Source organism: Protopterus annectens, chromosome 3.part0 (assembly GCF_019279795.1).
Source record: "Protopterus annectens isolate FY-2018-M chromosome 3.part0, PAN1.0, whole genome shotgun sequence".
Lineage (NCBI taxonomy): Eukaryota > Metazoa > Chordata > Ceratodontiformes > Protopteridae > Protopterus > Protopterus annectens.
In genome coordinates this window covers 1,192,892,171-1,192,915,138 of record NC_056731.1, presented here as the reverse complement: position 1 = coordinate 1,192,915,138, position 22,968 = coordinate 1,192,892,171, and the positions used below count along the sequence as shown (strand labels likewise).

General features: G+C 44.7%; 1 protein-coding gene across 1 annotated transcript in view; it reads right to left on the bottom strand.

The window, feature by feature from the left end:
• TENT4A (terminal nucleotidyltransferase 4A) overlaps positions 1-22,968 on the bottom strand; it is a 1,710,012-nt gene that overhangs the window by 888,341 nt on the left and 798,703 nt on the right. Inside the window, exon 9 of the mRNA XM_044065408.1 lies at positions 8,182-8,395. Coding sequence (XP_043921343.1) covers positions 8,182-8,395 — 214 coding nt within the window. The remainder of the gene's footprint in view (positions 1-8,181; positions 8,396-22,968) is intronic.

The following is a 22,968-nucleotide window of genomic DNA, read 5'->3' as shown; positions in this document are numbered from 1 at the left end:
CCTTGGGAAACAAACAGGTCCAGAAGGTTCTTACCCCAATGAGGGAATGAACTGGCCAGCTGGGCATGGGTGTAGGGGCACTCAATGGTCACTGGGAGTCCAGGAGGAAAAGAACTCTGCACCAGATAAAGGAGGTCTCCTAGCCTCATGTACAAAAAAAAGGCTGTGGGATCAGTTTTAATTTTTGCTAACATCTGCACGAGAGCCCATTTTTATTTTTGCTAATATCAGGACAGGGGCCCTTTTTTAATCAAGCATTATGAAATGCTGTTTTTAACTGTCAGATTTCCATTTATAGTAAAAAAAAAAAAAAATTTAGAATATAAGAGTTTTGTGACAATTGCTGATTCCACCAGCTCAATACCCATCCACTATGTCTTATGATAATGCATCAAAAGGCCAAATGTACACTTTCCACCGAAATTTCTCTCCAGGTAGCTTTTCAGGGCTAGATGTTGCACAGTTTTCAAAAATGTAGCTATGCTGTGCATGTTTTCATAACCAGCAGCTAGAAAGTACAGTTTTGTACCGACCATAAATATAGATGTTCGAGTGTACACCCTGCTGCAGTCATCACACTTGGGTTATCCTGTCGTCAGGTGGTCCCCGCAGTCGGCCGGAATTCCAAAGTCTTGGTCCGGCGTTGGTTGCTGTAGCTTCTTCCCTGACGTCAGTGCGCCAGGGGTATATATACTGCATCCGACGCCATTTTCTTCAGTTTTTCTTGCTCCAGATGTCAGGTGCCCCCAAAAAGGTGGCCAGTAATTAGTACCAATTTAAGAAATTTTAACACAAACACAAAATCCCTCCAGCTATAAGCAAATACATCAGGAAGGTATTGTAGAGATTTAGCCAGTTAGATCAGAGGGGATGGAGGGAGGGTAACCTGGACTGCAGCAGGGTGTACACTTGAACATCTACATTTATGGTAGGTACAAAACTGTACTATGTTCATCGTGTTACCCTGCTGCAGTCATCACACTTGGGTAGAATCCCAAAGCTAAGGATGGGTGGAGGAGTCATAGAGGGTTAGAGGAGGCTAGAAGGCCCTGCAGAACTGCAGTGGCGAAGCCAGCTCTAGTCTTAGAGTAAAGTGGTAAGTGATAGTGTTTGGTAAAGGTGTGTACTGAACTCCAAGTTGCAGCTTCCAAAATCTCCTTGGTTGGAACCCCCCCTGAGGAAGACTGTAGATGTAGCTGTTGCTCTGGATGAGTGGGGCCTAATGGTAGCAGGAACTGGTTTTCCATGATTGGTATAGCAAAAACGAATGCAATGTCCTATCCATCTGGAAATGGTTTGTTTTGATATAGCCTTCCCTTGTGAAGCTGTAGCATAGGATACAAAGAGCTGGTCAGATTTTCTGAAAACCTTAGTTTTATCCAAGTAGTAACGAAGTTGCCTGTGAATGTCCAAGGAATGCAGGAGTCTTTCTCCTTTGTTCTGTGGATTTGGGAAGAAGGTGGGTAAGTGGATGGTTTGATTTAAAGCCACACTGGAAACCACCTTAGGCATGAAAGAAGAATTAGTTTGTAGAGAAACTCTGTCTTGATGGAAAATGAGGAAAGGTTCCACTGCCATTAGTGCCTGCAGCTCTGAGACTCTTCTAGCTAAAGTTATTGCTAGCAGCAGGGCAGTCTTCCATGATAGAAACTGTAGATCTGCAGAGAAAGCTGGTTCAAAGGGAGGTAGCGTAAGTTTTTCCAGAAGAAAATTGAGGTCCCATGTTGGTGTAGGTGCTCTCCTGGGGGGGCCTAATGTTTTTTGCCCCTCTGAGGAACTGCCTTAGAAGTGGATGTGAAAATAAGGGTGGATCCGTGTTGTAGTGGGCTGAAATACTTTATGCATGGATTTTAATGGAAGAAAAAGAAAGTCCTTTGTGCAACATCTCAGTTAAATACTGTAGAATCTGAGGCATGTGAGGCTGAAGTGCGTTTTGGCCTTTAGCTTGGTTCCAGGCGCAAAACCTTTTCCATTTGTCCGAGTAGGCCTTCCTGCTGCTGGGCCTCCTGGCTTCCAGAACATCCATACCTGCTTGGGAAAGAGGAGCTGGCTGGATGCTTAGGTGATTTGCCATGCAGCCAGATTTAAGGTTTTGAGCTGGCTGTGAAGAATCTGATTGTTTTGCTGTGTGAGCAAATGGGCAATTTGTGGTAAAATCCAAGGTGGGCCCTGGGCCATATTCCTCAATAGTGGGTACCAGTGCTGGCGTGGCCAGTCTGGGGCTATGAGTATCAGTCGTGGTCTCTCTTTTGACTTTCTGAAGCACCTTTGTGAGGAGAGGCAATGGAGGGAAGGCATATACTGTCAGGTTTTTCCAACTGAATGAGAGCGTGTCCACTTTCCAAGCTTGATGGTGAAGTGTCATAGGTTCATAGGTTCGTACTAGGCTATCTGCCCTAGGGCATTTATAAGCCTAGCCAGAGTGTGTGTGGCTTTCACCACCCCTTAGGATGAGAATACTATGCCCTTTTAGGGTTTAGTTTACTGTGCCTCTGTCTAGTAGTGACACAGAGATGACCCCCCGGGGTAAACCTACGATCTCCCATCCACTCATCAAGATTTCTCTTGAATAGAGTCAGTGAGGGGCTCTGCCTAACATGGATTGTGATTCTGTTCCAGAGTGTAGGGAGCCTCTGGGTTATGAATCTGTCCCTCCAGCACGTCCTATTTATTTCTGTGTTGAGGTTTAAGTCTCTTGCTCTCGTGGCTCTGGTGGATTTGGATTTACTGAGGTGGAGCATGTCCATTAATTCCGGATTGGACATGGCCTTGTACGTCAGGCACAGATCACCTCTGAGTAGGCGGTATGCAACTGAATAGAGCTGGAGTTTTTTCAGTCGGGCAGCATATGACATATGTTTAAGACCCTTTATCCTCTGTCCTTGTACAAAATTTTGTTAGCTGATAGTTTTGAGGACTGGCAAACAGGTCTATGTCTGGAAGGCCCCATTTTTGACTTATCATTGCAAATACTTGTGGATCCAGTTTCCACTCGTGGGGATCCATGATGTTTCTGCTGAGGTCGTCTGCCAATGTGTTCTTTTTTCCTGGCAGGAATTGAGCTTGTAACTGAACTCGGTAAGCCAGAGCTGTGTTCCACAAGGTCATTGCTTGCCTGCATAGAGGGTAGGAGTGTGTACCCCCTTGTTTGTTTATGTACATTACTGTGATGTTGTCCGTCCTTATTGTAAGTTGTCCTGGATGTAATAGGTTCTTGATGGCTGTCAGAGCATTCTGTACAGCTAGCATCTCTTTTTGATTGATGTGCAGATTCCTTTGATCTGCAGTCCATATGCCTTGAACGCACTTGTCCTGCCATGTGTGCCCCCCAGGCATAGTCCGATGCATCTGTTGTCATAGTTTGCCTGGCTGGGGGCAAGGTGAAAGGCTGACCCTTGTTGAGGTGACATGCCTGTGACCACCATAGAAACTCCTGTTGTAGGCAGGGAATGAGAGATATCATTGCGTCCAAGCTGTGGCTGTGTTGAGACCATACGCTTTTTAGGTACCACTGTAATTTCCTCATATGCAGCTTTGCAAATGGTATTAGTAGTATGCAAGATACCATGAAGCCCAAGGCCTGCAGAATTTTTCTTGCAGGTAGTTGGGTCTTTGTTGCCATTGTTTTGAAATATTGAGTCAGTTGTAGTTGTTTGTCTGGCGTCAGATAAGCCTTCTGGGCCATTGTATTCAAGCTGGCACCCAGAAATGTCATATTTTGTGAGGGTACTAGTTTTGATTTCTTTTTGTTTACTGTGTACCCAGGCAACTTAGAAGATGTTTTACAAAAGCCAGATGTTGTAAGAGAATGTCCTTGCTTTCTGCTTGGATGAGGCAGTCATCCAGGTATGGGTATATTTGAATTTCTCTTTGTCTGCAGTATGCAATTACTGGTGCCAGGCATTTTGTGAAGACCCGGGCACAGTAGATAAGCCAAAGGGCAGTGCAGAGAATTGGTAATGGGTTGAACCTGCAATGAAATGGAGGTATCTTCTGCAACTTTGTCTGATAGGGACATGCAGGTATGCCTCCTTGAGGTCCAACGTTACTAGCCATGCTTTCTTGCCCAACATGGGAAGAAGCTGCTGTAGTGTTAGCATCTTGAATTTGGGTACTTGTAAGAAGGTGTTTAGAATTGAAAGGTCCAGAATTGGTCTCCAGGCATTGTCCTTTCTGGGGACTAGAAAGAGTCTTGAGTAAAATCCTTGGCCTTGCTCTCGTGTAGGTACCAGTTGAATGGCTCTCATGTCCAGGAGAGCTGTAATTTGTTTTTGTGCCTCTGCCCATTGATTTTGTGGCAGGTTTGGCATTCCTCTTTTCATTGGCAAGGTGTGAAAATGGAATCTGTATCCTCGTAAAATTATGCCAGTTGTCTGAAAAAAGTGCGAGTTTTCCTCCCAAGGGGGCTGCCAAGGGAGTGTTGCTTGGCCAGATGAGGTGCAAGTCACTGAGTTTGCCTTCTGGTAGTTTGGGACCCGTCTTCTCCTCCCTTCTGTGTTGCAGTGCCTCATTGTCGAGGTTTGTATTGGGCTTGTGGTTGTCCTCTGCCTCTAGGCAGTCTGTATTTACCCCTCTGTGGTCTGTCAGCAGCTGGAAAGGACCAATTTTTTGTTGGCCAATTTCTGCTGAAGCGAGGGGGCTGTACCTGTAGAAAATCTTTAACTGTCTGCATAGATTTTGCCTTATCCTCCATTTTCTTAAACACTTCTTCTGCTTTAACTCCAAAAAGAACATCCTGCTGTAAGGGAGCATCTAGAAGCTTTGCTTTAACATGATCAGGCAGAGTTTGTTCCTTTAACCAAGCATGCCTACGTACAACAGACCTAGTGACAGCTGCTCTGCAGGAAGCCTCCAAAGAATCAAACCCACATTGTAAAGTATGTTTGCCCACCTGTTCAGTTGCATGCAACAGATCCTGCATTTCTTTCAATTCAGACTGTTGACGGAGTGCGCTCATTTTTTGTTTTAACTGAGACATTAGAAATTGCTGATATTTTAGCATGTGAAATTGGCAATTTAGTGTTCTCATAGCTAAAGTGGCTGAGGTGTAAACCTTTTTCCCCCACCTGTCTAGTGCTCTGGAGTCCCTTTCAGAGGGTACAGGATTTTTTGCCATAGAAGCCTTAGACCCTTTGGGACCCTAGGAGATAGTCTCTGGATCAGCAACAGGGCTTTTATAAAGGAATTTGTGGGAATCAGGCACTCTATAGTATGTGTCAGGTTTGGCTGGAGCAGGAGGCAGAGAATCTGGGTTCAAACTAGATTCTAAGTAAACATCATCCACAACGTCTAAAACTGGGGGGATGGCAAGTGGTCTGTGCTGGGTGAGTAAAAGAAACTCGCTGAGCCTTTTCTTTGTCAGAGTAGTCCTGACCTTCCCAGTGAAAATGTTCCCTCATAGTGTGTAAAGTTTCCCCAAAGGAGTAGTCTTCAGGAGGAGAAGCTGAGGGAATAGAATCCTCAGCATCAGAATCTTCATAAGGGTAGAAGGAGTAATCTTGGTCCTCAGAGGAGCCTGAGGAAATAGACACTTGATCAGAGGAGGCATAATCTTCCTCTTGTCTAGGCCTTTTGTCGGGTGGGGGTTGGGAACCCCTGATTAAAGAGATCAAATCTTCAGCCATTTTAAGCATCTGTTTCATAAGCATGGGGCCTTGAACTGGAGACTGAAGTGCAGTCTTTTTAGGTTTAATAAGAGTCTTAAGCTTAGGATACGTTTTTATGGTGAGCGTTGTCGGTCTGAAGACGCCTTCAGAAAGCGAAGGTGTTTCTGCAGCACCATCTCTTTCTGCAGTGTCGTCGGTACGGCCTAAATAAAATGGCTGCGTCGGCCTAGCACTCTCCGCCAAAGGCTCCGAAGCGGTCTCTGGTTCCAAATCTGCGGTAGTCAGGGGCTGCGTCGGAGCCTCACCGGAGACCGGTCCAGCCGAGGCCTTGGAGTCTGGCTTGGGTCTAGGCTGCCTGTCCTTATCCTTGCATTTTTTGTGCACGCCGGTAGTCGGTTGCTCCGACGGCATTGTGTAGTTAAATGTTCTACCAAAGTAGTGTCGTGCGAAATCAAAGCGTCTTTTTATAGTACGCTTATTAAACCTAGCACAAAAACGACAACCAGTGACGTTGTGGTCTGGGCCTAGGCAAGGTATGCAGTAAGAATGAAAATCCTTAAGAGGTATTTGCTTCCCACAAGAAATACAATTGTTAACTTTTTCTGACATCGGTCTGAGGCAAGAAAAGTTTCCCCAACGGGGTACTTAGCTTTATTGAAGACTTAGGATCTGAAATTCGACTTCGAAAATCTCAGAGTCAGCCGACCGGCACTTGCGAACTGCTTCTGCTTCAGGCACCGCGTAGCAAGAAAGACTGAAGAAAATGGCGTCGGATGCAGTATATATACCCCTGGCGCATTGACGTCAGGGAAGAAGCGACAGCAACAGACGCCGGACCAAGACTTTGGAATTCCGGCTGACTGCGGGACCGCCTGACAACAGGATAACCCAAGTGTGATGACTGCAGCAGGGTAACACGATGAACATCAGGGCACCGACTTTTGCAAATGACCTCACCTCTTTTGTGGTAGTAGGTATGCTATACAGTAGACAGTGCACAGGGGGGCTAAAAGCCCACAACTCAAGAAGGATGAGGTAGAGGGTACTAAAAAACTCTTTCGGCTTTTCCCAGTTAGGGGTCGGCACAGCGGAACTCCGGTCCGCTAATGATTGGCGGTACATTTCTACGTGCTGGCTTGCCGGGCCTAACGCACAACCTTCAATGAAGGAACGCCCATTCACGCATGTCGACACACAGAAGACGGTCTGAGAATCGAATGTGCAACGTCTGTGAGGCAACAACGCTATCGCAGCACCACCACTGTGTCAAAATACTGAAAAAAAAATATGGAAGCTCAAATAACGAAAGTTGGTGGCTGTGATGTACAAAAAGACTGGAATGCACCAACAGAGATGTAGTCAGCAAAAATAATGGGGGAGAGAAAAAAATTTCCTGTGAAGAACGAATACAGATTTGTTACAAAACTAATATAAAATGGCAGAAATTGGGATGTCTGGGTGAATGGCTGGGGTAAATACATTACGGTAGGTCTTCCACACACCAGAAATTTAGGGGTGGAATTTTCATAACAGAAACACAGCAAAATGGAAGGACTTTCTACATACGTATGTTACAACTTCATAACCTAAAATGTATAATGGGAAGAGACATTCAGAAGACCTTTTTTATGTAGAGAAAAAAATTGAACCAGAGGTTGCAAACTGGACACGCAACACTTAGAAAGTACATTTTTTCTGAAAATACTAGGAAGGGGTTACTGACCAAACTACAGATTTAGAAGGAAAAGAAATGGAAGAACAGGACATGGACTATGCCAAACTGAATAAGAGAATAGGAATTTTATGGGCTATTAAACTACCAAGTATTCAGAACATATGCAAGCAGATACAGTGTACAAAGCTGTGATATTAACAGCTCTCTGTCTTTTAAGAAGGGAAGATGAGCAAGAAAATTAAAGCATCTTGCATCCACAGCATAAGACGGCTTGAAATCAATATTACACACAACAGTCAAAAAGAACTTAATTTCGTGGTAATAACTGTTAAAACAGTAATGACATCTTGCAATAAATGATATGAAAGCCTATGGCTCTACACAAAGTAAATCTCTGAAAACCACATCAATGTGAATGTCATGCAATTAATGCAATGTTTTTTATATATATATATATATATATATATATATATATATATGTGTGTGTGTGTGTGTGTGTGTGTGTGTGTATATATATATATATATATATATATATATATATATATATATATATATTAGATATAGATATACACTGCTACACTTGGATGTAACCAACAGTATACTTCAAAAAATATGACGTAACTCAGCTATACCTTTATTCTGTATCGATATTAAAGGGGTTTGAGATTCAGTATCAGCAAACTGCAGTTGATGTTTAACTTAGTAGTTCTAGTAATTCTTGTGAATTATGACCAGATTACAGAAAAAAAGGGCTAAACATTTACTACAAAAACTGCAGTTAGTTCATGGAGAATTAAATATGTAAGGAAAGCACATGTAAAGTTTATCAACCATTTCCAAAGCAGATGTTTTTTCTAAATGAAATTATCAATGAACTCAGAATTCAATGAAAATGCACACCTGGTATAAGTGGATCTTCAATGCATAACATGGATGGTCGATAACCATTTGTCATGACTTTCATGATTTCTTCTTTGGCAACATAAGAGGAGCAAGTTTTATTGAATCGAATCCCAGTTTTCATGTAGTTAAAATGCCGTCCATACAGTTCAAAAAATTCTATCAAAAGCATTCCAAGATTTTCTGATTTTCCTGAATCTGACCTTGGCCGCATCTATAAAATTAAATACAATATACAATGGGATGTAAAAACTAAACTGTACACGGAGTAAAATCTGATTTTTTTTCTTTTACAGTACACGTGCACCAGAGCACAAAATTGTACTTACCCTAATAGAGGTTATAAAAATGGACACTGAAGTATTAAATTTTTTCTAATTTACTGTATGCATTCAAAAGAGTACAAATAAAATTTACTAACTCACCATAATGTCAGGTCTTCATTATCCATATCATTCTATTCAAAACTGAAGGACTGGTCACCACAGACTGCTCCATTTTCAACAAACATTTCCTAAAGCTTGAGCTTCTCCCCCAACTCCCACAATGTTCCTCACCTACCTCTCCCTCTTCCCCTCCCTTCAAGATGGAGTTTGCTAGCAAAGAATTACACCACCACCTCAACTTAATGCCAATGGCATACAGTGAAATGCTCTACAAGATTTAGCATCCTAATTAAGGCCCTGGGTGAGGTCAACAAAAATTGTTTGGAATGATAAGGTGCCAAGTTGGCAGGGGATGGACATGGACAATGACCCATCATTAAGGTAGAGCCATAACTTTCATATCTTACATTATCCAGTACATCAACATAGAAACAGAAAGGCAAAGCTCACTGCTAAACATCGTGGGTGGCATTATAAGCTCACAGGCATGAAAGTTAAGAATCACAGTTGTCCAAAACCAAAGAAGTCAGGTAAGCTCCATATCCACTGCCCAATCAGAAGGGGGCACAATTCAATGTCCCAGTCTTCTTTCTCTCATCAGATGCAAAACAGGAGTACTAATCCAAAGCTGGCTCCCAAAAAGCAGTTTTCAGGCTTTCCTAGTGCTTTGTAGTCTCAATGAAGGCTAGGAAACTTATCAGAGCTCCTTCTCTCACCACAACAAGAGATATACTAATCCCACGCAGAGTCTTGAGACGTTGTAAGCTACCAGTGATTGAAGTCTCGCCCAGATGTTTGCGATTATAAGCAGCACAGAAAGAAAATGGATTAATACTTTTAAGAATTCCCCCTTACATTTAAAAGTTGAAAGATATGAAAGAGGGTAAATGAAAGTTATGTACTTACCACAATGATAGATTCACGTTGCCTTCTTCCATAAGGTTCAAGCTGTAGGTTATGGGATCTATCTTTATTACAACACCAGCAATCTCAGAATCATCAGTCCACAAGTTCCATCTTGCTCTAACAATCTCTTCAGCTTGAGATTGCCTCATGACAACCCCCTGAAAAACATCAAATCTAAAAGTGGTAAGAGTAGGCAGGGAAAAGAGGACAACAAAAAAGGACGCTCTTACACAGGATTTTACTCTGGACCACAAGGCCAATCACGAGCACTTCCTAAATAATGACAATTCGGAGGGGGCATGGACAGACTGATGAGCTGGATGGGATAAGACAACACAGATATATTGTTAAGGTTAAGTACATAACCTTCATATCTGATGTCATCATTTCCATACTGTCTCAACCTGTGGGACACACCAGCCAGAAAACCCCCAGGGTGTCCCCAGGAGAGGATTCCATAAAATGGTGGAACAAAAATTAAGATCTTGACCTAAACTAAACATCCAGTTTGTAATGTGACACAAAGGTATGAGTACCAGGCCAAGAACCTTCAGCAAAAATTTCATCAATACAAGCTTGCAAGAAAAGGCAGTTAAATAGCCACTGCTCTAGTGGGATGAGCTTTAGGCTTCACAGGTAAAGACATTCCACTGAAAGTGTGCACAAAGGAAACATAAATTGGAAAGTCATTAGGATAGGGTCACTTTGGAGACGGGCTTACCAAGCCTAGACTTTGAAAAGTAAAGAAAGTTGGTCAGATTTCCTGAAACATTTTGGTTCTATCCAAACAGAATCAGAGTTTTCTATGATCATCATCCAAACAGTATAAAGCAAATATTCTCCCTTGTTACTGAAATCTGGAAAGAATAATGCCAAGTGAATGGGCTGGTTCAAAGTGGACTCCAAAGCAACCTTTGACAGAAAGGAAGGGCTTGTTCCCAAGGAAATACTATCTTTATGTAAAGTCAAGTAAGGAGGTACCACAGGATAATACTTGGAGCTCAGACACTCTTCAATCTGAAGTGACAGCCACAAAGAGTTTTTCCATGATAATAGTTTTAAGGAAACAATAGCTGAAGGTTCAAAGAGGGGGTGTAGCAAAAACTTGCAACATCAGAGGGAAGTCACAAATAAGGCAATGGATCCGAAAAAGTGGATGTAACAAAAGGTACCTCCTCCAAGATGGACTTCGGGAACTTAAGAGCTGCCACATGAGTACTCACTCTGCCAATACTAAAGTCAGAAATGGCACCAAGGTGTACCTTTATGAAGGAGCAACAAACACCAGAATTAAAAAGACCAGCAAAGAAATCCAGAATGGCATCCAAAGGTGCTGAAAAATGGTCCAAGCCCATGGAAGATGACCAAATAGAAAAACACTTCCATTTACTAGCATAAACCTTCCAGGTGGAAGGTTTCGGGATGACGAAAGGATATGACTAACTCTCTCCGAGAACATGGAATTCCTGCCCATTATTGGAATTGAAGAAACCTTAAAGCTTGAGGGAATGAAGGTTTGGGAGTGGTGATCCTGAAGGATGAGAAATTAGACCCAGAATTGGATCCAGCACTCACAGAGTATGAATCAGGTGAGGCCAAAGTAGAGAAAATGTATAGTTGTGTACACTTACTATAAATGTAAATGTTCAAATGTATTCACCGTAAGTCATAACATTTGGGTTATCCCTGCCAGGGTAGCCCTCAGCCGGCCAGAATACCAGAGACTTAGTATTTCTGCGTCGGGTGCTGTCGCTTGTATCTTGTAAGGAAAGAGAAGAGAGGGGGATGGAGGGAGGGAGGAGAAACCAGGACTGCAACAGTGAATACACACACACATCTACATTTATGGTAAGTGTACACAACTGTACTATGTTCTTCGTGTTTCATTGTTGCAGTCATCACATCTGGGTTGATTCCCAAAGCTGAGGAAATGGGTGGAGGCAGTCAAGGAAAAGTACACTTACCATAAATGTAGATGTTCAAGTGCATTCACTGTTGAAGTCATCACTTTTAGGTTATCTGCTGCAGGTAGCCCTCAGTCGGCCTGAATTCCAAGGTCTTGGGATTTCTGCATCGGATGCGGTCTCTTCTTCCATGACGTCAGGTCATCAGGGGTATAAAACATGCAGCCGACGCCATTACATCAGTTTTTCTTGCCCCAGATGTCAGGTGCCCCCACAATAGGAAGCAATTATATGGTATGGAACACCCTCAGCAAAAAGCAAATACACATAATATATATCAAACAAATAGGATAGGTAAAAGACAAGAGAAGTCAGGGGGCTGGAGGACAGGGTAACTAGGACTGCAACAGTGAATACACTCGAACATCTACATTTATGGTAAGTGTACACAACTATACTATGTTCTTCGTGTTTCAATGTTGCAGTCATCACATTTGGGTTGATTCCCAAAGCTAAGGAAAGGTGGAGATACTTAAAGAGCATTAGGTCTGGCAAACAGGCCCTGTAAAACTGCTGTGGCAAATCCAGCTCTGGATTTAGAAAAAATAAGCAAGTGGTAATGCTTGGTGAAAGTATGTACAGAGCTCCAGGTTGCAGCTTCCAGGATGTCCCTGGTAGGGGACTCCTCTGAGAAATGCAGTAGTGGTACATGTAGAATGTGTTCTTATCCCCTGTGGGGTAGATTTTTCCATGGTGCTTGTAGCAGAAATGGATGCAATGTGCTATCCATTTGGAAATGGTTTGCTTTGAAATGGCCTTCCCTCTGCCCCTGCAGCAAAGCTGACTAGCAGCTGGTCAGATTTTCTGAGAAGCTTAGTCCTGTCCAAATAGAATCTAAGCTGTCTGTGCACGTCCAGGGAATGCAGTATCCTTTCCCCTTTATTCTGGGGATTAGGGGAAAAAGTAGGCAAATGAATGGACTGGTTTCACAGCCACACTAGACACCACCTTGGGCATAAATGATGGATTAGTCCTTTGGGAAACCCTGTCCGCATGAAGATAATGAAGGGTTCCACTGCCATAAGGGCCTGCAGTTCAGACACTCTTCTTGCAGAAGTGATGGCTAGAAGTAAAGCTGTTTTCCAAGAGAGGAATTTCAACTCTGCTGTAGCAGCTGGTTCAAAGAGGGGGGGGGGGGGGTAACTTTTTCCAACAAAAACTTAAGATCCCAGGCTGGAGTGGGGGCGGGTCTTAAATTTTTAGCCACTCTAAGAAATTGTTTTAGCAGTGGATGAGAGAAGAGGGGTGGCTCAGTATTATAATGAGCTGATATGGCTGAGGCATGAATCTTAACTGAAGAGAAGGATAGGCCTTTGTGGAGCATTTCTGTTAAATAATCTAAAATATGAGGTAAGCTGGGCACCAGTTGTTTCCATCCCCTGAGCCTGGCTCCAGGAACAGCATCTTTTCCACTTTCCTGAATAGGATTTTCTAGTACTAGGCCTCCTTGTCTCAAAAATAACATCCAACACTTGCTTACTGATGGTTTCTAGAGGTGAGCTCAGGGAATTAGCCAGGCTGAAAGGTTCAGGATTTGAAGCTGAGGGTGCAGAATCTGGCCCGCCTGCTGGGACAGCAGGGAAGGGGTCTGAGGCAGGTGCCATGGTTGCAACAGTCAAACAACGCAAAACGGGGTACCAGTGCTGGCGTGGCCAGTCTGGTGCAATCAGTATTGTCCTTGGCTTGTCCTGTTTGATCTTCAGAAGGATCTTCAAGAGGAGAGGCAGAGGGGGGGGAAGGCATAAACTGAGAGGCCTTCCCAGGTAAAGGACAGGGCATTCACTTTCCAAGCTTGAGTGTGGGGAATCCTGATGCAGTATTTGTCCAATTAGTAGTTCTGAGGGGAGGCTAACAGGTCTACCTCTGGTGTCCCCCCATTTGTTCCTCAAGAGCTTGAATATTTTGGGTTCCAGTCTCCATTCGTTTGGATCCATGAGATTTCTGCTTAAGTCGTCTGCCAGTGAGTTTAGTTTGCCTGGCAGGAATTAAGCTTGTAGGTTCAATTGGTTGCTTAAGGCTGTATTCCACAGAGCCATGGCTAGTCTGCAGAGTGGGTAGGAATGGGTTCCCCCCTGCTTGTTTATGTACCACATAACTGTGGTGTTGTCTGTCTTTACCAATAGCTGTCCTGGAATAATAAGGTCTTTGAAGGCTGTCAGAGCAATCTGTACAGCTAACATTTCTTTTTGATTGATATGCAGGTGCATCTGTATTGGGTTCCACTTGCCCTAAATGCACTGCCCTGCCATGTGAGCCCTCCATGCATAGTCGGATGCATTTGTTGTTAGGGTTTGGGTGACATGGGATAGAGTGAAAGGGAGTCCCTTGTTGTGGTAGCAGGCCTCTGCCCATCAAAGGAAGTCTGCCTTTAGACAAGGAATGATAGGAATCATTGTTTCCACGTCCTGAGAATGTTGACACCACAGACTTTTTAGATACCATTGAAGTTTCCTCATATGCAGTCTTGCATATGGAAATGGCAGAATGCAAGAGGCCATGAACTCCAGGGCTTGCAGGATTTCTAGTTGGGATTTTGTGGCCAGTAGGTTGAAGTAGGTTGTTAAATAAAGTTGTTTCTCTGTAGTGAGGAATGCCATCTGGGAAGCTGTGTTAAAGCTTGCTCCCAGGAATACAATCTGCTGGCAGGGTAATAGGCGAGACTTCTTCTCGTTGATGGTGTTTTCTAGTGAAGTTAGAAGTCTCTTTACAAATGTCAGGTGCTGTAATAGCAAATCCTGACTCTCCGCTTGAATCAGGCAATTGCCAAATATGGGTAAATCTGAATATTTCTCTTCCTGCAAAATGCAATGGCTGGAGCTAGACACTTATGAATACCCTGGGTGCAGTAGATAAGCCAAAGGGAAGTGCACAGAACTGATAGTGCATGGAGCCTGCCCTGAAGCACAGGTATTTCCTGCAAGATTCCCTGATTGGGATGTGCAGATAAGCTTCTTTTAGATGTAGGGTTGCCAGCCAGGCATCCTTGACTAGCATAGGAAGAAGCTGTTGAAGAGTTAGCATTTTGAATTTTGGAACCACCAGAAAGGTGTTGAGGATAGACAGGTCCAGGACAGGACGCCAGGAGTTTTCTTTTCTGGGAACCAGGAAGAGTCTTGAACAGAAACCTTGTCCCTTTTGTTCTGCTGGGATAGGTTGAATAGCCTTGATGCTGAGGAGAGCGAGCGCTTGTTTTTGGGCCTCCGTCCACTGGTTTGGGGGGAGGTCTGACCATCCACTTGGGGGTGGGAGAGAGTGGAAGTAGAATCTGTATCCTAGGGAAACTATGTTTAAAACTCATTTGTCTTGAGTAATGAATTCCCAATTTCTTGCATGCAGGGTGAGCTTTCCTCCCAAAGGTGCAAGTAGTTGAGCAAGGCTTGCCATAGGGGGTGGCTTACTACTCCCTGCTTTGGGAGTGGGAGCCCCACACTGCATTGATCTGTGCATAATCTGAGACTGAAGTCTTGGTGGCCTGCTGCTCCTGGGTTTGGACTGAGAAGGCCTGGAAGGGACTGGAAAGGGATGGTTCATGAAGGCCAATGCCTACTGAATCTAGGTGGCTGTACTTGTAAGAAATCACAATTTGCGTAGATTTAGCTTTTTCCTCCATTTTTTTTAAAGACTTCCTCTGCTTTGCCGCCAAAAAAAGGTGCTCTTGGTTTAAGGGTGCATCCAGTAATTTGGCTTTGACATGATCTGGCAAATTTTGTTCCTTAAGCCAAGCATGTCTTCTAAGTACAGACCCAGTGACAGCAGCCCTGCAAGATGTTTCTAAAGCATCAAAACCACAGTTTACCAACATGGTCAGCAGAATGCATTAACTCTTGTAAATCTTTGTGTTCAGCACAGTCAGGAATCAACATCATTTTCTATTTAATTAGTTCCATAATATATTGCTGATACTTTAACATACAAAACTGGCAATTTAAAGCCCTAATGGCCAGAGTAGCAGAGGTGTACACCTTCTTACCCCATCTCTAGAATCCTTGTCAGAAGGGGTAGGATTTTTGGCAGTAGTAGCCTTAATGCTTTTTAAGTCCTTGGGAAATGGTCTCTGGAGCCGCAGTAGGATTCTTGAAAAGGAATTTGTGAGAATGAGGTACTCTGTAGTACCTCTCATGTTTCCTGGGAGCTGAGGGCAAATTATCTGGGGTAAGGCTGGATTCCAAGAAAACATCACCTACAATCTCCAGAACAGGAGGGATAGCTAGAGGCCTGTGCTGAGGCAGATTTAAGAATCCCCCAAGTATCTTTTTGGACTGAGAATAGTCCTGGCTTTCCCAGCAGAAATGTTTCCTAAGGGTAATTCAAGGTTTCACCAAAAGAAAAATCGTCTGGAGGGGAAGCACAGGGAATGGAATCCTCTGCATCAGAATCCTCATAAGTAGATAAGAGTAAATCCTGGTAGTCAGATGGAATAGAGATATCAGATTCAGAATCAGAAGGAAAATCAATTCTAGGTCTCTTAGAGGGGCAAGGCTGGCTTCCCCTAATTAAGGTAATAAGGTCTTCAGCCATTCTTCTAATCATTTGTTTTTGAGACATGTGGGCCTGAGAATCCGCTTTGGTCGTCGGTTTTCTAGGCGTAGTGTGAGCTTTAGGCCTGAGGAATTCGGTATTTCTAACTTGAAATGCAGTCGGTTTGTTATGAAAATCCAAAGGCCTGAATACACCCTCAGAAGCCAGTACCTGCACAGCAGCTCCGGACCCATCCAAGCTAGAGACATCTGCAGGTTCCATAGTTGAAGAAGCATCTCACGGCATACCGGACTCCGAATGGGTCTCAGCAGAGGCCTGCAAATCGGTAGAAGCGGGTATCAGGGGCTGCGACAGCACCTCACAGAGTACCGGTGGACTAGCAACTAGTTTAAAGGAAGCGTCGTCAGCAGTTTTGAACCTATGCGGTCTGTCTCTGTGTTTATCCTTACGTTTTTTTCAGAAGATCGGTAGTCGGACGGCTTAATGAAGCCATTTCAGATTACGGAGATAGAGAACGAAAGTATCTAGCTACAAAAATAGCCCAACGACGAATAGTTCGGGCGTTAAACAAGGCACAAAACCGACAGCGAGGGACGTCGTGGTCTGGGCCTAAACAGGTGATGCAGTAAGAATGAAAATCTCCGAGTTATTTGCTTTCCACAGGCAAGACCATTATTAATTTTTTCTGACATCGGTTAGAGCAAGAAAAAAGGATCCCCAACGGGGTACTTATCCTTTTGAAGACTTCAGGTCTGAAACTCTAAAACGAAAATTTCTGGAGTCGGCCGACCGGCACTTGCAAACTGCTTCGGGCACCGCACGGCAAGAAAGACTGATGTAATGGCGTCGGCTGCATGTTTTATACCCTTGACGACCTGACGTCGTGGAAGAAGCGACAGCATCCGACGCAGAAATCCCAAGACTCTGGTATTCAGGCCGGCTGAGGGCCACCTGCAGGCAGACAACTCAAATGTGATGACTGCAACAGTGAAACATGAAGAACATCTAGGGGCTGGCTAGGATGCCTTGCAAGACTGCAGAGGCAAACCCTAGCCTGGATTTGGTGAAGACAGGCAGGTGGTAATGCTTGGTAAAGGTGTTAACAGATGTCCATGTGGCAGCCTCCAGGATGTCCCTGGTGGGGACTCCCCCTAAGGAAAGCTGCGGAGGTGGAGGCTGCTCTGGTGGAGTGTGTCCTGACCACCTTGGGGGGAGGGGGGGTTCATGTTATTTGTAGCAGAAATGGATGCAGTGTGTGACCCATTTGGAGATGGTTTGTTTGGAGGTGGCTTTCCCTTCTGGCCCTGTAGCAAAGCTAACCAGCAAATGATCAAACTTTCTGAAGGATTTAGTACTGTTCAGATATAATCTGAGCTGTCTGTGCACATCCAGAGTGTGCAGAATCCTTTCCCCTTTGTTCTGTGGGTTAGGAAAAAAGGTGGGAAAATGAATGGATTGGTTGAGAGCCACACACTGGATACCACCTTGGGCATGAAGGATGGGTTAGTTCTGAGGGATATCCTGTCAGCATGGAAGATGATGAAGGGTTCCACAGCCATGAGCGCTTGCAGCTCAGAGACTCTTCTGGCTGAAGTGATGGCCAGAAGGAATGCGGTCTTCCAGGAGAGAAATTTTAGCTCTGCAGAAGAAGCTGGTTCGAAAGGGGGCAGGGTGAGTTTTTACAATACAAAGTTAAGGTCCCAAGCTGGTGTTGGTGCCCCTTCTGGGTGGCCTCAAGTTGCTAGCCTCTCTTAGGAATTGTTTGATCAAAGTGTGTGATAAAAGGGGCTGCTCAGTGGAAAAATGAGCAGAAATACCAGATGTATGAATTATTATAGAGGAGAAAGAGCCCACTGTGTAGCTGGTCCGCTAAGTAATCCAGGATGAGAGGGAGGGAGGGCTGTGCCGTACTGGCTCCCTTAGCCTGGATCCAGGTGCAGAACCTTTTCCATTTGTCAGCATAAGACTTTCTGGTGCCAGGGCGTCTAGCCTCACAGGTAACATCTAGAACCTGTTTACTGAGGTTGGCAGATTGGTTGGGGGTTAGAGCATAAGCCAAGCTGCCAAACTGAGTGTCTGCAATTGGGGATGTATGAATTCCCCTTCCCTCTGGGTCAGGAAGTTTGGAATCTGAGGAAGATGCCAAGGGGGCACTGGGGACTGGCTGTGCAGCAACGGGTACCAGTGCTTCCAGGGCCAGTCTGGAGCAATAAGAATGGTCCTGGTTTTTTCCTCCTTTACTCTGAGCAGTACCCTGGGGATGAGAGGTAGTGGAGAAAAGGCATAGACCAATAGATGAGCCAGGGGGAGGACAGGGCATCCACTTTCCAAGCCATGCAGTAATGCTCCCTGGTGCAGATTTTGCTGTGCTGATGGTTGGTGTGGGAGGCAAAGAGGTGGACTTTGGTGTGCCCCATTTCTGAGTTATTAGGGTGAAAGTTCTTCTATTGAGCTGTCACTCGTGTGGGTCCAGAAGATTTCTGCTCAATTGGTCTGCAAGAGAGTTGAGAGAGCCTGGTATAAAATTGTGCTAACAGGTGTAGCTGCATGGCAGAAGCTGTGTGCCAAAGGGTCATGGCCAGCCAGCATAGAGGGTAGGAGTGTGCCCCTCCCTGCTTGCTGATATACCACATCACAGTGGTGTCCATTTTGATTAGGAGAGCTGCTGGGGAGAGAAGGGGCTTGAAGACTATCAAGGCATGCTGCACAGCCATCATCATCTCTTGCTGACTGATGTACAGAGGGATTTGCTGCGGGCTCCATTGGCCCTGTATGCACCTGATGTCCAGGTGTGTACCCCAAGCATAGTCTGAATCATCTGTGGTGAGGGTCTGGGTGGCAGGGGATGGTGAGAAAGACAGTCTCTTGTGGGAGCAGGCTGTTGCCCACCAAAGAAAATCTTTTCTGAGGCAAGAGATTATAGGTAGAAGAGTTTCCAGGTCTTGAGAGTGTTGACACCAAAGGCTTTTTAGGTACCACTGAAGTTTCCTCATATGCAGTCTGGCATATGGCATGAGTAGTATGAAAGATGCCATGAACCCCAGAGCTTGCAAGATCTTTCTTACAGATAACTGGGGCCTGGTGGCTCGTTGAGAGAAGTAGGTTGTCAGAAAAATTTGTTTCTCTGGTCCAAGGTATGCCATCTGGGATACTGTGTCCAGGCTTGCTCCCAGAAAGATAATCCTTTGGGTGGGCACCTGTTTGGATTTATTTTCGTTGACTGTGTACACTAGGGAGGTTAGTAGGGTATTTACAAAGGCCAGGTGCTTGAGTAGCTTTTCCTGGCTGTCTGCCTGAATAAGGCAGTCGTCTAAGTATGGGTAAATCTGAATATTTCTTTGTCTGCAAAAGGCAATGGCTGGAGCAAGGCATTTTGGTTTATCTACTGCTTCCAGAGTTTTCACAAAGGGAAGTGCAGAGAACTGAAAGTGTTGAGAGTTTGCCCTGAAATGGAGATATTTCCTGCATAATTCTCTTTTAGATCTAAGCGTCCTTGGAGAGCATGGACAGCAGCTGGTGGAGGGTCATCATTTTGAATTTTGGGATAACCAGGAAGGTGTTTAGAATGGATACATCGAGGATGGTGTGCCAGGTGCCCTCTTTTCTGGGCACCAAAAAAAGTCTGGAGTAGAAGCCTTAGCCTATCTGTTCTGCAGGAACGTGCTCTATTGCTCTCATAGAGAGCAGGGAAAGGATTTGCTTTTGAGCCTCTGCCCACTGGTTTGGTGGTAGATCTGGGAACCCTTTTGGGGTTGGAAGGGTGTAGAAGGAAAAACTGTATCCCTGAGACACTATAGTCAGAACCCAGTGGTTGTTGGCAATGGTGGCCCAGGTGCTTGCGTGAAAGGAGAGTTTTCCTCCTAGGGTTAAGAGAAGGTGGGCAGAGGTAGGGGGTGGGGGAGGTGAGTCATTGTGAGTTCTTACCATAAGGGGGTGGCTTAGAAGTCCCTGGTTTTGAAGTGGAGGTAGTCCACTGCTTAGATCTCTGCATTCCCTGTGGCTGCTGTCTGGGGGGGTCTGGTTCCCCGGGGCCTAGGCTGGACTGGCTTACTGGGAGCAGGAAAGGACCAATGTTTGGTGGGACAATGCCTGCTGAACCTAGGTGGCTGGACCTGCAAAAAATCCTTAACTGTTTGCATAGATTTTTCTTTTTCTTCCATTTTTTTTAATACCACTTCTGCCTTAGTGCCAAATAAGTTATCTTTGTGCAAGGGGGCATCCAACAATTTAGATTTGACTTGGTCTGGCAGGGGCTGTTCCTTAAGCTATGCACATCTTCTAATGACAGATCCAGTGACTGCTGCCCTGCTAGAAGCTTCTAGGGCATCAACATCACAGTGCAAGGTGTGTTTAGTTACTTGACTTGCAGAATGCATTAACTCTTGTAATTCATTTGATTCTGCCCAAGCAGGAAAGGAGGACATTTTTTGTTTAAGGATTTCCAGGATATGTTGCTAAAACTTAGGCATATGGAACTGACAATTTTGTGCCTTGATAGCAAGAGTAGCTGAGGTGTATAGTTTTTTTTACCACATCTGTCCAGTGCTCAGGAATCCCTATCTGAAGGGGTGGGATTCTTGGCAGAGGTTTCTTTAATTCCTTTAGGCCCTTGAGAAATTACCTCAGGGTCAGCAGTAGGATTTTTAAAAAGAAATTTGTGAGTCAGGGACTCTATAGTACCTGTCTGGTTTTCTGGGTGCAGAAGGTAGGGCATGAGGAGTCGAGCTGGATTCCAGGGAAATATCCTCCACAACATCCAGGGCTAAGGGGTTGGCCAAGGGTCTCTGTGCTGTAGAAGATCTAGGAATTCCCCGAGTCTCTCTTTAGAGTGAGGGTAGTCTTGACTCTCCCACTGGACATGCTCACTTAAGGTATGCAGGGTTTCCCCAAAGGAGAGGCTGAAGGAATGGAATCCTCTGTATCAGAATCCTCAAAAGTAGAGAGGGGTTGAATCTTCTGCATCAGAATCCTCAAAAGTAGAGAGGGCTTGCATGTCTTCATATTCAAATGCATCAGATTCATCTGATTCTTGTTCAGACAAAATTACATGGGACAGATCTCTTTTCCTTTTGGAGGGGGTAGCTTGGCTTCCCCTGATCAGCATAAGGTCTTCCTCCATTTTAAGCATTTGAGACTGAGGTAAGGAAGCAGACTACAGAGTGGGTCGTCGGTTTCTTGGGTGTGGTTCATACCCTGAGCCTTAGAAACTCTGTCATTTTTGAAAGAACGGTAGTGGCGAAAGAAGAAATCTGTTTGTGTCGGGAATCGGTAGTGCGAAGGACTTCTTCAGAAGCCGGTGCCTGCTCAGCGGCTCCGGACTCATCCAAGGTAGAGATGACCACAGGTTCATTAATCAAAGAGTTTTGCGGCATACTGGACTCCGAAAGGGTCTCGGTAGTGGCCTGTAAATTAACAGAAGCGGGCATCAGGGGCTGCAAATGTGCCTCACTGAGGACTGGAGAACTGATGACTAGCTTAACGGCAGCATCGTCGGTAGGTTTGGACCTGTGCAGTCTTTATCTTTACGTTTTTTCAGTAGATCTGCTGACGAATGGCTTACTGAAGCCATATCGGAATTCAAGGACTGTAAGCTAAAATTTCTGGCTACAATAAGGGCCCGATGACAGATAGTTCTGGTGTTGAACAAAGCAAAGAAACGACAATGGGGGACGTCATGGTCTGGGCCTAAAGAAGTGATGCAGTAAGAATGGATGTCTCGGTGTGGTATTTGCTTTCCACAGGCGAGACAATTATTAACTTTTACTGACATCGGTTAATGTAAGGAAAAAGGCACCCCAATGGGGTACTTAGCTTTACTTCAATTCAGTAGACAAAAACTCAGGTAGTGGCCGACAAGCACTCATACTAAAGTACAGTTTTGTACCTACCATAAATGTAGATGTCCGAGAGGAATGCATCTGCAGTCTTTACAAATGGGTTGTCCTGTCGTCAGGCAGCCCTTCGGTCGGCCGGATTCCAAAGTCTGGGTCTGGCTTCGGCTGGTGTCGCACTTCACCCGACATCATTGCGGCAGTTCTTTCGGGTATAAAGGCATCAGCCGACGCCATTTTCCTCGGTGTTTCTTGCCCCAGATGCCAGGTGCCCTCTTGGATGGCTAAATTTGGATAAATGCCAAAGTTTCCAAATAGTAGAGAGCAAACACACAAAATAAACATGTATGTACATATATACAAACAAATACATCATAATAGATCCCCCCCAAGCTAGCTGAAGATTGGCAAGTACCCTAGGAGTACCTCAGAGGGGAAGGAGGGTGGGTAATCCTGACTGCAGATGCATTCCTCTCGGACATCTACATTTATGGTAGGTACAAAACTGTACTATGTCCTTCAAGGATGCATCTGCAGTCTTTACAAATAGGTAGAATACCATAGCTAAACTAGGGGAGGAGGAAATGAGAATAGATTATGGTGTAGTCAGGATCCCTTACAAAACAACAGTGGCAAAACCAGCACGGGATCTAGAGAATAGAGGTAAGTTATAATGCTTGGCAAATGTATGCACGGAGGTCCAAGTAGCAGCCTCTATAATGTCCTTGGTAGCCACTCCTCGTAAGAAAGCTGTGGTAGTGGCTGTAACCCTTGTGGAGTGAGGCCTGATATTCTCTGGAGTTTTCTTTCCATGGTAGGAGTAACAAAATCTAATGCAATTTCCTATCCATTTGGAGATTGTCTGTTTAGAAATTGGTTTTCCTCCTTTTCCTGTTGCATATGCTACCAGAAGCTGGTCAGTTTTTCTATTGTTTTTTGTCCTGTCCAGGTAGTAGCGTAATTGTCTGTGTACATCCAAGGTATGTAAGAGCTTTTCTCCCCTGTTCTGTGGATTGGGGAAGAATGTAGGAAGGTGGACAGCCTGATTTAAAGATACTCTGGATACCACCTTAGGCATAAATGTAGGATTTGTTCTCATGGACACTATCTTGATGGAAGATCAGGAAGGGTTGTACTGCCATTAATGCCTGTAGTTCAGAGACCCTTCTTGCTGAAGTTATTGCCAGCAGGAAAGCAGTCTTCCAGGATAAGTATTGCAAT